The sequence below is a fragment of the Maylandia zebra genome, linkage group LG3 (assembly GCF_041146795.1).
Source record: "Maylandia zebra isolate NMK-2024a linkage group LG3, Mzebra_GT3a, whole genome shotgun sequence".
Lineage (NCBI taxonomy): Eukaryota > Metazoa > Chordata > Actinopteri > Cichliformes > Cichlidae > Maylandia > Maylandia zebra.
This window is the reverse complement of record NC_135169.1, coordinates 5,237,426-5,251,807: the sequence shown is the minus strand read 5'-3', so window position 1 is coordinate 5,251,807 and position 14,382 is coordinate 5,237,426. Positions and strand designations below refer to the sequence as shown.

At 42.0% G+C, this 14,382-nt stretch overlaps 1 protein-coding gene across 2 annotated transcripts in view; it reads left to right on the top strand.

The window, feature by feature from the left end:
* The window catches only part of LOC143414471 (uncharacterized), a 51,774-nt gene that overhangs the window by 28,309 nt on the left and 9,083 nt on the right, over nucleotides 1-14,382 (top strand). The window contains exons 1-4 of one of the 2 annotated variants that reach the window (XM_076878892.1): nucleotides 3,775-3,948; nucleotides 6,407-6,751; nucleotides 13,720-14,052; nucleotides 14,130-14,228. In XM_076878892.1, the coding sequence (XP_076735007.1) occupies nucleotides 3,912-3,948; nucleotides 6,407-6,751; nucleotides 13,720-14,052; nucleotides 14,130-14,228 (814 nt within the window). In that variant the 5' untranslated portion in view covers nucleotides 3,775-3,911. Of the gene's footprint in view, nucleotides 1-3,774; nucleotides 3,949-6,406; nucleotides 6,752-13,719; nucleotides 14,053-14,129; nucleotides 14,229-14,382 lie in introns of those variants that run through there. The other variant, XM_076878898.1, reaches the window with a different exon arrangement.

Genomic DNA, 14,382 nt, shown 5'->3' with positions numbered 1-14,382 from the left:
AACCCGTGGATGGACGATGCAGTGGACAGAGGGAGGAAGCATCCTAAAACTCTTTGCAGACCACCCTGTGCGATTCTCCACTTTCTGACCAGAAAAGACAAACCATGGGTCACAGTCGCAGCACCCCATCCATGTCTGATCTTCTTTCGGCAAATCCAGCAACACTGCCAGAGATTTTCTGTTTGTGTGATCTTTCAAAGTATATTTGAAGAAAAAAAAAAAAAAAAAAAACGGTCCAGGAACAGGTCACTTTGGTTAATCCTGTGTGAAAATTTGTAAATATTTGTATATATTTTTCCTTCTCTGACTAAAATTCATGTTTTAGAAATATTCTTGTTTTATTATTATTTACCTTTGAAGAGTTTTAAATTGACATTTAAAGTTTATGTTCATACATGTTAAAAACAACTAAATAAAATGAGTTCAGTGAAATCTGTTTTCATCAATTTATTCATAATGAAAAACTTAAAATAACACGTAGAAAAAGGTAAGAAATGTATTAAAAAAAAAAAGAATATCTGAAGGCACAACCAATTTGGGAACTAATTTTCATTAATCAAAAACTTTTAGTATGACATAACAAATAGAACAAAGTAAGAACATATCTGAATATATTTTTAACTTATTTAGGAACTAATCTTTCTAGAATGGAAAAAAGTCTGTCCATCCTGTCCCTGCTCTCCTGTTCTCTCCTCTCCTCAGCCTCCCTTTGGTACTGCATGTCCTCTTTGATGAGCTCAAGGAGCTCATCCTGTCTTTCCCTTCTCCTCTTCCTTCCCGTTGCTGCTGGCCGACCTCCTTCCTCATCTGTCTCCTCTTCCATCTCGCTTTGGTCACCCACTGCTGTACTTGGCCCTGGAGTGTCCTCAGGGAGAGAGGAAATAAGGACAGGGGGCCTAATGGAAGGCCTCTGTCCCATCACCTCATCCATGAGGCCAAACCAGGGCCAAGTAGCAGCAGTGGGCTTCCCACTGACTCCCTCACCTGACCCTGGACACTTGCAATCCTAAAGGCAGAGGAAATCAGAAATGACAGACAAATGTAAACAATACAACTTTTAGTAAATTTACATTTATTAAATTTCATTCTTAAAAATTATCTTCTTGACAGCACACATACTTTGTATCTTTTCTTTAAGTTGTCCTACTTCTTTTTGGCCTGCAAGGGGGTGACTTTCCCTTGCAGGCCCATCTTCTCAAGAATAGTCCTGATCGCACACAAAAAAATAAGAGAAGAGAGAAAACCATGACAACTATGATAATCCCTAAATCCAAAAGTTTTCACAGCAGAACACAAGAGGAATATCGTCTGGACATCACAGGTTCTGTACAGAATGAGGGTTATTGAAACCGTACTCAGATGAATATGATGTGTAAATTGATTTATTCGTGTACCTCCATCCCACAGTTGCTGAATTTTTTACCCCGGTGAAGAGGTGATCATTTTCTCCTCTAGTTTTAATGAAGTCTGCCGTTTGCTCTTTGGTCCCTATAAACATATTACAAAAAAGTTGATTGGGAAAAATGTAAGCGCCAATGAAAAACCGCGGGACCCACCATACAAGCTAGGTTACGGACACTTTTTATGAAGATTGTTTAAATAAATATTACAAGTCTATGCAAATTCACAACCCTAACAACATAACCGCTATAAAAATTTAACTTTTGTACCACCAGATTTTCACATACTTACATTTAAAAGTGTATTCGTCTCCCGGTTTATCTTTTTGTGCCGCCATCGTTACGTGAATGAAGTTCTGTGCAATGAATTCTGGGCTGGCAAGCTATCAAGCTGGTGGGTGACAGACGTCACCGAAAACGTCGAAGCACTTTTGCAAATATGCGATATCTTGACAAACAAAGCAGATATTTGAAGTTTACACTCCCACATTCTCACCTGAAAATATGTTAAAAGTTTATTTTGTGACCCAGAAAGATTAATAAGAGTAATTTTAAAACTTAGCAGCGGCCGCCTGGAGCTTGGCTGGGCCGCGCTATGAATTCTGGGATATGGTGGGCCACAAAGGACACACCCGACCCATCCTTCAAATTCGGGGAAAAGGAGGACGCATTTGTCGGCTGCATTTGGAGGAGTCTATGAATTTGGACAGCCTTCGGCGCGTCGCTGTGACGTAATCGGTCTACAAATGCGGCCTCAGGAGGATGCAGCCCATGAATTTGGACACGACCAATATGGTCGCTTCACTTGTTGCCAAGCAGTAAAAATAAAAAGCATGTGCAACAACAGTACTCACACCTCCAGGCAGTTCAAGGGGATAGCGGGGAAACTGGGTCACGGCTACCAGCAGGTCACGGCTACCAGCAGGTCACGGCTACCAGCAGGTCACGGCTACCAGCAGGTCACGGCTACCAGCAGGTCACGGCTACCAGCAGGTCACGGCTACCAGCAGGTCACGGCTACCAGCAGGTCACGGCTACCAGCAGGTCACGGCTACCAGCAGGTCACGGCTACCAGCAGGTCACGGCTACCAGCAGGTCACGGCTACCAGCAGGTCACGGCTACCAGCAGGTCACGGCAGCAGCACTCACAGTCGTCCTTTCCACGTGCTCCCACGTGAACACATAACTTCAGCACACCAGCAGAAGGGACCTCTCTGACACGCCAGCAAGACGTCCGTCTCCTCCTACTGAATCACACAACCCCGCTAAATGCCAGTTCACATGCGATAACATTCAATCTTAGCATTAGCTTATTAAATATAAACAGAGCAGAACAAGAGCTTAGCGAATATGCTGGGCTACGCTAGCGGCTATGTTAGCAGTTGTGCTAGCGGCTAATCGCGGTTAGCAGTTAGCCTGTTTTACACAATAACATTGGGTACAAGTGTCAGACAAAATTCACATTTACCTCACAGTAGGGTACAACAGTTCTCGACTCCAGTTAACTATCCGTCAACCCGAAAATACGTCGATCGCCCTTCTATGAACTCTGCGTTCACTCGACACTGTTCAGCTCTCGTCTCTCTCGCTTCCTGCAGAGTGCACACGGCTCCCCACTTACTCCCACCCCTATACCTGAGACTACTTCAGGGTTCACTGGAGCTGTAGTACATATCACTACCATATCAAAAATAATGACATAAACCTCAAAATACAAATAAAAAGGTTGTGCATTTAACTGACACACATCACATACTTTGCAGGCATTTGTATACATTCTTGAACACATTAAACATTTGCAATTAACTATTAATATTAATGAACAAATTTAAATAATGAGCTACTTATATAGCCAGGGCTACAATAATATATTTAAAGATATACAAATAAATAGATAAATATATCTATCTTGTACATAGTTGTTACGTTTCATCCATTCTGATGTCTGACATCTAAAACCTGCAGGACACCGGCCCTTGAGGTCTGGAGTTGCCCATACCTGATCTAAACAGTAGTCTGGGACACACAAGTGTTGGGCTGGGCTGTCTAAATCGCACACAAACAGTATCCCTCCTTTTTGATTTTTAGTTCACACAAACTTCTTATAATGACTTATTACTCCTGATATTTTGGAGGTGTTAGTTCTTTAGACAGTAAAGTTACAAGAGGATACAAATACTTATCAGGCAACACGTCCTCAGTTAGTTGAAATAACACGTGAGAACAATATATGTATAATTTTGTGTTGTAACCCACAAAATGAACGGTAATGTAACACTGATCTTTGACTTTTTCACTAAAGTAAAACGTCACTGCTTCCACTTCTAGTTGGTTGTAATGGAGGCGGAGTCAACTGGATCCGCTCTCTCTGGCCCAGAATGCTCCCTGTAAAACAGAAAGTAACCGCTCCTTTGTGTGTTAGCAGTAGCTGCAGGTGTGTTCAGGTGTTGGGTCGTTCGGTCAGCAGAGGATTTATCGGGACTTTGTGCTGGGTTTAGTGATTTTTACAGGATGGGGATGTTGCTGCTGTTCTTGCTCATCATAAACGGTAAGAAGATCACTCTGAACGCTGTTTCAACGCAGACTGTTACCTGCAGCAGCTCCGCATTTTGATCATAGTCACGCAGGTAAACCCGCGAGGTGCCAGAATATTACGATTTAATGATGAGTGGCTACACTTGTAAAAGTATGATGGATGGTCAGAGACAGTCCAGGACTCAGAAACAACTACCGAACACCTGAAGAAGCAAGGAGAGTATGCTAAAGTAGAAGTTTTCCACCTAGGGAAAATATGGGCGTGACTTCGCTGAGGCCAGGTGATCAACAGATTTGAAATGATCTGAGTTCAGGTAATGTAAATTACTTCAGGTCTAAAACCTCTAAAACCTTGTGATAATAACAGTTTATAAGAAACATGACAAGATTATTATCCAAACGGTTTAACGTGCGCGGTGTTCTATACAGGCACTGGAGTGGACAGCTATCTGTGTCTGCTGTCGTAGAGGCAGGTACACTCAGCAGTCAGAGTGAAGTATAGTTTTTTTTTTTTAAATTTTATTATTTTGGTCAAAAACAATATGAACAATAGATTTTGGGGTTAAAAACACAATGGGGGATGTTCAAGTGTTGAATGAACAAATTAATAAATATATATGACTTGTAGTATACCCTAACTAAATAGATGAGAAGACAATATTTTATAACTTGTAAACTATGTGGGCTATCAATATCAGTTTTTTCACCTTAAGAATCAGCAGCCTTTGGTGAACAATCATGACAAGTTGCCTGTCTCTGTGCTAATCTATCTAAGATACATAGTGAGACAAAAAAAGGCTTCATTTGCAGAGTTTGAAACCTCTGAGGAGGACAGATTTGGTACCCTGAACAAACATAATTCATGGCACCGGTAAAAGGTATATAAAAAAAAAAAATCTTGAATCATGAGGGTCAGGAGGCTCATGTCTAAACATCACATGGTTTAGGCAATATGACAATTCGAAAACTTGTCCTGTTAGAGACTTCCAGCAATGATTTAGAATAGCATTTCCATTGTATTGCTATAGAAAGTGGTTAGACTTTGTTGCTTTCAGACGATTTGCCAGAAATGTGTAACTCCCACAATAAAGACAGTCACATTTTCTGACAGCCTACAAAAACACCTCTGTTTTGATGTATAATTTGTGTGGGCAGAGTGAAAATTGAGCGAGTAAGAAGAGTTTTTTCAGACATGAAAAACTGATTCAAAAAGTTAGAGTGACACACTCCAAACGGAGCTCCATATCTTTTGAAAAATCCTCATCATGGCACCCAAAACTTAACAAGATATTTTTGGAAAATGCTAAGAGATATGAAAAAAGTTGAAATATACAGTAATAACCCAATAACTGGAGAACATTTTAAAGTTGGAGTGGTGTTTGTACGTGAACGTATCCGTAAGTATTTAAGCTTCAAAAACAAGCAAGTTTTAGCAGAGTATTTGATGTTTTCCATTCATTTTTATGGTGCAGAAAGTCATAAAAAAGGTCAATATTTTAAAAATTATAAAGGTCATATACACTAAAAGATGTACCCAGCATTACCAGAAATAGCAGAATATTTTACAATTTGAACAGTAAAAGTAGCACAAAAGTTGTGGTATTTCGTTGGCAAAAAATACCAAACAAAAGCAACTTGAAAATGAAAAATAAAGAATACAGATATGAACTCAATAGTGTGAATGCCTTTCAGCATTCACACAGTTAGTTTTATTGATAGCTTTACTACGTAGGTGTCCATGATTTATATTAAGTCTAATACAGTTAGTGCTTCATGTCCAATTTAAACACAGTGACTGCAGGTCCTCCTACAAGTGGTATCACTAATGCAGTTCACCTCCACAGGAATTACAGTTAATATAACCACGAGCCATAAAAACAAATAATATCATATACTATGTTTGACTTAAGTTGTTTGGCTGTGTGGGTACATTTTAACTAATGGTAAACAGTTTAAAATGAGCATAGTTATTTTAACTTACCATAATGTTATAAACTCTGCTGTGCAGATTAAAATTCATTTAACTTTCCTTTCATTCCTATTATTATTCTAACGTCTTTCTCCAGGTCTGTGATGCTGCCTAACAGAACTTCAGTGGTCACAATATAAACTCCTTTTACAGTGTGGAGTTTGTACCCATGTGAAAACCATATTCTCCTACAGCTGCTTCTCATTCATCTGAATTGCCATGTTCACTTCAGAGAGAAACTTGTAAATTCTGCACTTACACTGTGTTATTTTGGTTAGGACATCGTCCCTCATCAGATCTGCTTGTTTTTGACCAGCTAATTAACACTTGTTCCACTGTGGAAATAAATAGGTGTGTCTGTAGTTTCTTGGCATGCAGAGATTTCAACTCCCTTGAACACATTTTTGAAGTTGCTACCTTATTTTGATTTGCCCCACTTAGGAAATGAGGGAGTATTTCTTTTCAAAGATTAGTTCATAACTCTCTATGTGTGTCCTCACAGTTTCCCAGCATGCTCTGGCTGTGGTGGAGGTGAATGAGGGGGAAAGGTCTGTCCTGTTGCTGTGTCTGTACTCAGGTTTTATACCTGAGGACTCCACAGTGATGTGGACTCGCAGTGACCTCGATCCCAATTCAGTCCACCTACGACAAGAAGGAGGAGACAATCTTAGAGGACAAAACCAGCATTACAGAGGGCGCACATCAATGAATCGTTATGCTTTAATCACAAATGACTTCAGCCTCACTCTGACGAAACCCTCAAAGACTGACAGCGGCAACTACACCTGCTCCATCAGTGCTGGAGGAAAAGAACGGAGACTGGGAGACATCCAGCTGCAGGTCAAAGGTCAGCAACAAACTCAACACTGGCTGTAATTACAGGCCAAATACAATACTGTAATCAGAGGTCAAACTGAAGCAAATTATTTCCTCAAGTGTTCTAAAACTACTGATGAAACCAGCAGCATCATTTAGCACAGACCTAACCTCAGTGGAAGCATGAAGAACAAAACAGAAGACAACTGGATCTTACTGAATCATTAACATTTCTTTTAGAAGTGTGTCAGAATCTGTGATTTTATGGACCTGATTTCAAAAACCTTCAAAATGATTTCTGAGTAGTTTGTAACTGTAGCATCATCTCCTCAGTTCCAGTTTAGTTAGCATTCAAAAGAAATATAGTGAAAGATTATTATTATAATACACTGCTCAAAAAAAGTGAACACTTCTGCACTAATGAATTAGACTAACTATTCACTTTAGCTAAAGTTATTAAGTTAGCTAAAGAGTTGGGATGCTGTGTAAGACATACATAAAGCTAAAATACAAAGGTTTGGGCACTGTTTTGCATGTTTCCCTACTGTAGGGGTCTCTGCAGGCATACAGGGCTCTGAGAGGGTACAAGATGACAACTTTGGAATTCTACTAGAAACAGTCGATCATATTTGTTTGTCAAAGCTGAATCCAGGGCAAACTACGCTAAATTTGCATTTTTAGCTAACAGCGACAATAAGCATAAACGTTACTGAGATTGTGGTGTTCAACAGTAAAATCCCTCATGCCCAACTCTGTGCTGCCCTGGGTTCCTTTGCTAGCTTTTCTTGTGACTATGTCAGTAACTTGGGTGTACTGCTGGATAGCTCGCTCAAACTCGATAAGCAAGTGTCTGCTGTAGTGAGATCTAGCTTCCACCAACTGTGCCTTATCTCTAAGGCTAGGCATTATGTTCCGCATGAGGACCTGGAGAAGCTTATTCACGCTTTTGTGACCTCCAGGTTGGATTATTGTAATTCCTTGTACTACGGTTTTCCCTCTTCTCTTCTTCTTAGACTGCAAACAGTCCAAAATGCAGCAGCCCGCCTCTTGACTGGTACCAGGAAATTTTGCCCTATTACTCCTGTTCTAGCTAGCTTGAATTGGCTGCCTATAAAGTACCGTATTCAATTTAAAATATTACTCCTTACATTCAAAACTATTAATAAATTAGCGCCAAGTTATCTTAGTGAACTTCTCAAATCACATACTCCTGCTAGAACACTCAGATCTGCCACTCAACTACTTCTGACCCAACCCAGATCTCGACTGAAGTCCCGGGGTGACCGTGCGTTTGCTCTGGCTGCCCCGGTACTGTGGAATACCCTTCCTCTTGACCTCCGCGCATCTGATTCCATTGCACTGTTCAAATCACGACTAAAAACCCACTTATTCAATCTTGCCTTTCCCTCTAGTTAATATTTCTTTTATGATTTTATATTATGCACTTTTATGCTCATTTAAATTCTTGTTTGCTCTGTACCTGTTGCTTTCCTATGTATCAGTGACAGCTACCTCCTTGCATACTTAGTACTTGCTTTGGTCCAATTTCTATTATCCTCCTCCTATTCTCTATCTTACTTGTTAAGCACCTTGACATACCCTTGGTTTTTAAGTGTGCTTTGTAAATAAAGTTTATTATTATTATCATCATTACTGTACGGTAGGGCTGCTCGATTATGGCAAAAATAATAATCACGATTATTTTCACTGAAATTGAGATCTCGATTATTTGACGATATTTATTTAACAATAACAATGTGTTGAATAATGACTTTAAAGATTGTCAGAAAAAAATATTATAAAACAGTGTGCAAATACTGATAACAGTGCAAATGTTTGCAATATAAGAAATAAATGAAAAATGTAAACATCTAAACGGGTGGCTGTAGCTCAGGTGGCAGAGCAGGTCAGCCACTAATCAGAAGGTCGGTGGTTCGATCCCAGGCTGCCTCCTGGCTGCATGCCAAATATCCTTGGGCAAGATACTAACCCCATGTTTGCCTCCTGGTGGTGGTCAGAGGGCCCGGTGGCGCCAGTGTCCGGCAGCCTCGCCTCTGTCAGTGCGCCCCAGGGTGGCTGTGCCTACAATGTAGCTTGCCATCTCCAGTGTGTGAATGTGTGTGTGAATGGGTGAATGACTGAATGTAGTGTGAAGCGCTTTGGGGTCCTTAGGGACTAGAAAAGCGCTATACAAATGCAGGCCATTTACCATCTATGTTTAGTGAACTTTGCAGTGTTGCTCTGTGGTGCAGCTACAACACTGTAGCAAAGTTTACACACTATCTCTACTTGATCCACGTCTGACTCCGCGAACCCATAATGTTTCCACACCACTGAAGTTTTTTTACCTCTCTTTTCAACCAACTGCAGTCACTCTCCTCTCCAAATAACTTCTGCTTAGCTTTCCGAGCTTCCCTCGGGTCCTCTTAATCAGCGGTCCCCAACCCCCGGACCTCGGACCGGTACCGGTCCGTGAGTTGTTTGGTACCGGGCCGCGAGAGTTGAGGCTCAGGTGTGAAATGTATAGTTTTCAGGGTTTTTATCGGTTTTCAGCGTTATTTTGTTATCGTTTTTATTGTTTACTCGGTTTTCCTGGGTCTTTTCACGTGTGTTATGAATAAATTCGGTACCGGTACTAGTTTTATTTTGTTGTATTTATCCGCGACACCTTAAAGGCCGGTGCATGAAAATATTGTTGGGCATAAACCGGTCTGTGGCACAAAAAAGGTTGGGGACCGCTGCTATTAATTGTGACACGTGTTCGAAATGCAGAGAGGTGCGCTCGATTTGCCACACAGAGCAGCGCGAGAGTAAAGCACAAGGGAGGGGCTAATAATCGGCTCAGTTATTTTTAATGATTGTTGAAAGCCCAGATCGTAATCGAGATTAAAATTCGATTAATTGAGCAGCCCTACTATACGGCTATCATTTGTTAACATGACGCTTGTTCTTATACATGTAATACATTTATTACCAATCTGAGAGTTTATCCGCTGGTCATTCAATTCAATTCAGTTCAATTTTATTTATATAGCGCCAAATCACAACAAAAGTCGCCTCAAGGCGCTTCATAGATACAGAGAAAAACCCAACAATCATATGACCCCCTATGAGCAAGCACTTTGGCGACAGTGGGAAGGAAAAACTCCCTTTTAACAGGAAGAAACCTCCGGCAGAACCAGGCTCAGGGAGGGGCGGCCATCTGCTGCGACCGGTTGGGGTGAGAGAAGGAAGACAGGATAAAAGACATGCTGTGGAAGAGAGACAGAGGTTAATAACAGATATGATTCAATGCAGAGAGGTCTATTACATGACGAATGACTTCTGAAGTCTTAATTCAGCTCAAGATGCTGTAGATTCCCATCAGTAACACTTTCGGTCCGCTAGTAAATAGTGATGTGTCGGTCGGGAACGAAACGGCTCTTAGAGCCGGATCTTGGAAGTGAACGACGCAGCTTTTTTTCTTTCTCTCACCCTCTCTCGCACGTTTTTCCACTTCACTCCGGATGTGAGCCTTGTGCTTTGCACTGGGAAGAGGGGGTAGGGGCGCTAGTTACACTCGCAGTAGCATAGGAACAGAGCGGGGGAGAGAGAGAGGGCGAGGGACAACAACGTCACATTAGAAAGGTATAGTAATCATCCACAAGTATTTTCAGTTGCAGATGATAAAGGATTCAGAAAGTTTATTCATGCAGGCCCATATGACAGAGAATATGCATCTTCTTTTTGTTTTCATATTTTAATTTATATTTAATTGTGTTGTGGTTTGCAGTGTTTTGTGTTGTCTCACTTTAAATTTGTTTAAAAGGAAAAAGCTGAATATTTAAATAGTTAAAAGCTGAACTGTGACTAGTTGGTTTTAGTATTATATGATTTATTTATTACATTTTATGTGGAGTGAATAAACACGTACGAACACCAAAACACGTACGAACACCAAAACACATACAAACTCCAAAACACGTAAAAACTCCGAAGCACGTACAAACTCCGAAGCACGTACAAACTCCAGAACACATACAAACTCCGAAGCACGTACAAACTCCGAAGCACGTACAAACTCCATAGCACGTACATACTCCATAGCACGTACAAACTCCAGAACACGTAAAAACTCCGAAGCACGTACAAACTCCGAAGCACGTACAAACTCCAGAACACATACAAACTCCGAAGCACGTACAAACTCCGAAGCACGTACAAACTCCATAGCACGTACATACTCCATAGCACGTACAAACTCCAGAACACGTAAAAACTCCGAAGCACGTACAAACTCCGAAGCACGTACAAACTCCGAAGCACGTACAAACTCCAGAACACGTACAAACTCCGAAGCACGTACAAACTCCGAAGCACGTAAAAACTCCGAAGCACGTACAAACTCCGAAGCACGTACAAACTCCGAAGCACGTAAAAACTCCGAAGCACGTACAAACTCCGAAGCACGTACAAACTCCAGAACACATACAAACTCCGAAGCACGTACAAACTCCGAAGCACGTAAAAACTCCGAAGCACGTACAAACTCCAGAACACATACAAACTCCGAAGCACGTACAAACTCCAAAGCACGTACAAACTCCATAGCACGTACAAACTCCAGAACACGTAAAAACTCCGAAGCACGTACAAACTCCGAAGCACGTACAAACTCCGAAGCACGTACAAACTCCAAAGCACGTACAAACTCCAGAACACGTACAAAACACAACAGAAGTGCTCCAGGATGCTAGGGGCAGTGTTGAGCTTTGTTACCTAGTGGCTGCACAAGCCAGCAAGTATCAATGACCGGATTTGGTGTGTGGTAGTAACAGGTAAATAAACTTTTTTTTAAAAATTATTTGAATATATATGAGTGCTTGTGTATTAATACACAAACAAAACACATATGCTTTCAATTGTGTAATTTAAGTGATCCAGGTAGCTCTGTTTTCAGTTAACGCTAGAAATGTGTTTTGGAGTTTGTACATGTTTTGTCTCTAGGGGCCACCGTATATATTTATATATAAACATATATAAATAAAACCAAGTTTTTTTACATTAGTAATTCCTTTTGTGCATAATTTTATATTATTGTTAATAATAAATTAACTAAAGCAACAAAACAACCTGAAGAGCCGGTTGGGAGCCGAAAGAGCCGGCTCTCCAAAAAGAGCCGGAAATCTCATCACTACTAGTAAAATGTAGTTCTATCAATCTGCGCTCATTAGTCTTGAAGCGGAACCGGATGTAAGTCCCAAAAAACGGAATTTTGGAACTGAACTTGAATTGTAGAACTGAAACTGAATGGTGAGAAATGAACCTGAAATTATTCGAGAGCTAAATTTTTAAAGGATAAAATACAGTTTCAAAGCAAATGAATTCATTTTCAAAAAATAAAATTCAATTTCAGTTTAGTGATGATCATTTTAAAACCAATAAATTGAATTTCATTGAGGGCCTCCAGCTCGCACTGGAGCCTCCAGCTCGCACTGGAGCGGTTCGCAGCCGAGTGTAACGCAGCGGGAATGAGGATCAGCACCTCCAAATCTGAGGCCATGGTTCTCAGCCGGAAAAGGGTGGAGTGCCCACTCCGGGTCGGGGATGAGTTCCTGCCCCAAGTGGAGGAGTTCAAGTATCTCGGGGTCTTGTTCGCGAGTGATGGGAGAAGGGAGCTGGAGATCGACAGACGGATTGGGGCTGCGGCTGCAGTAATGCGGACGCTGCACCGGTCAGTCGTGGTGAAGAGGGAGCTGAGTGTAAAAGCGAAGCTCTCAATTTACCGGTCGATCTACGTCCCTACCCTCACCTATGGCCACGAGCTGTGGGTAGTGACCGAAAGAACGAGATCGCGGATACAAGCGGCGGAAATGAGCTTCCTCCGAAGGGTGGCTGGCCTCTCCCTTAGAGATAGGGTGAGAAGTTCGGCCATCCGGGAGGGGCTTAGAGTAGAGCAGCTGCTGCTCCACATCGAAAGGAGCCAGCTGAGGTGGTTCGGGCATCTGGCAAGGATGCCCCCTGGGCGCCTCCTGGGCGAGGTGTTCCAGGCATGTCCCACCGGGAGGAGGCCCCGGGGCAGACCCAGGACACGCTGGAGAGATTATATCTCTCGGCTGGCCTGGGAACGCCTTGGTATTCCCCCGGACAAGCTGGAGGAGGTGGCTGGGGAGAGGGAGGTCTGGACCTCTTTGCTTAGGCTGCTACCCCCGCGACCCGACCTCGGATAAGCGGATGAAGATGGATGGATGGATGGATAAATTGAATTTCAAGTTAGGCTAATTCATATTCAGTTTTTAAAAGCATTTATTCAAGTTACAATTCAGATTCAATCCGATCAATTCAAATTCAAATTTAACTTATTCAAATTCAGTTTCTGATGGCACAGATTTCTGCCCATAGCCATGTTGCATCACAGACTGTCCAGGAATTGGCAGATGCTTTAGTCCAGGTCTGGGAGGAGATCCCTCAGGAGACCATCTGCCACCTCATCAGGAGCATGCCCAGGCATTGTAGGGAGGTCCTACAGGCACGTGGAGGCACACACACTACTGAGCCTCATTTTGACTTGTTTTAAGTACATACGTCAAACTTGGATCAGCCTATAGTGTTTTTTCCACTTTAAGTTTGAGTGCGACTCCAAATCCAGACCTCCATGGGTTGCTAAATTTGATTTCGATTGATAATTTTTGTGTGATTTTTGTTGTCTAGGATGTCTTATTTTTGTTTTCCCTTTATTGTTTTGAGCAGTGTATGTGTGCTCTGGTTACATGACAGAGTCAGAGGTAAGGAATGTAGACATCAAGTGTTGCTCACATTACCATCAATATGACTGCTGCTACTTCAAAATGTGATGTTGTGACATTAGACTCATGTCAGCTTGTGTGCAGAGGGCTGTGTTTACCACACACATTTCTGTAAATATGTAAATAAATGACATTCTATGCATCACCCAGCACAAAACACTCAGAGGTATTTTGCTGCTTCTACAGTTGATGTTATGGTTTCTTGTCCTCTCAGACCAGCAGGTGGAGGTGACGGTGAGGGAAGGGTCAGAGTCTGTCATCCTGCCCTGCAACACAACACCTGACCTGCCCAAGAACACCACAGTGGAGTGGACTCGCTCTGAAGTTGGACTCATCACAGTCCATGAGTATTCTAACAGAAATGATGACTTTATGACTCAGGACGAAGTTTACAGAGACCGAACAAAGATGAATAAAGACCTGCTGAGAACTGGAGACCTCAGTCTGTCCCTGAAACACCCCACAGAGAGAGACAGTGGAGGATACATCTGCACCATCTACAGGGACAAAGACATCCTGAGACAGAAAGTAGTGCTGCAGGTCAAAGGTCAGTGCTCGAGATACAGGTCAGTGGTTAATATTGTGGATACAGGTCAGAGATTAAAAGGTTGTTTTTTTTCACAGAACCATTTCCACCCTGGGCCACAGCTCTCCTGGTTCTCCTGGTTCTTCTTGTGGTTTTTGGATGTCTTTTATTTAATTTCCGGCACTATTTCATGTCAGGTGAGTGTCTCCTACTACACTACCCATAATGCTGATGGTTAACAGGTGTCCTCTGGTGGTCTTTTGACTGTGTTCAGAGCAGACACCTGAGATCTTCATGGTTTCTGTGCTGATGTGTGTGAGACATGGCCGACTGTGGAGGCTCAGTCTGTCT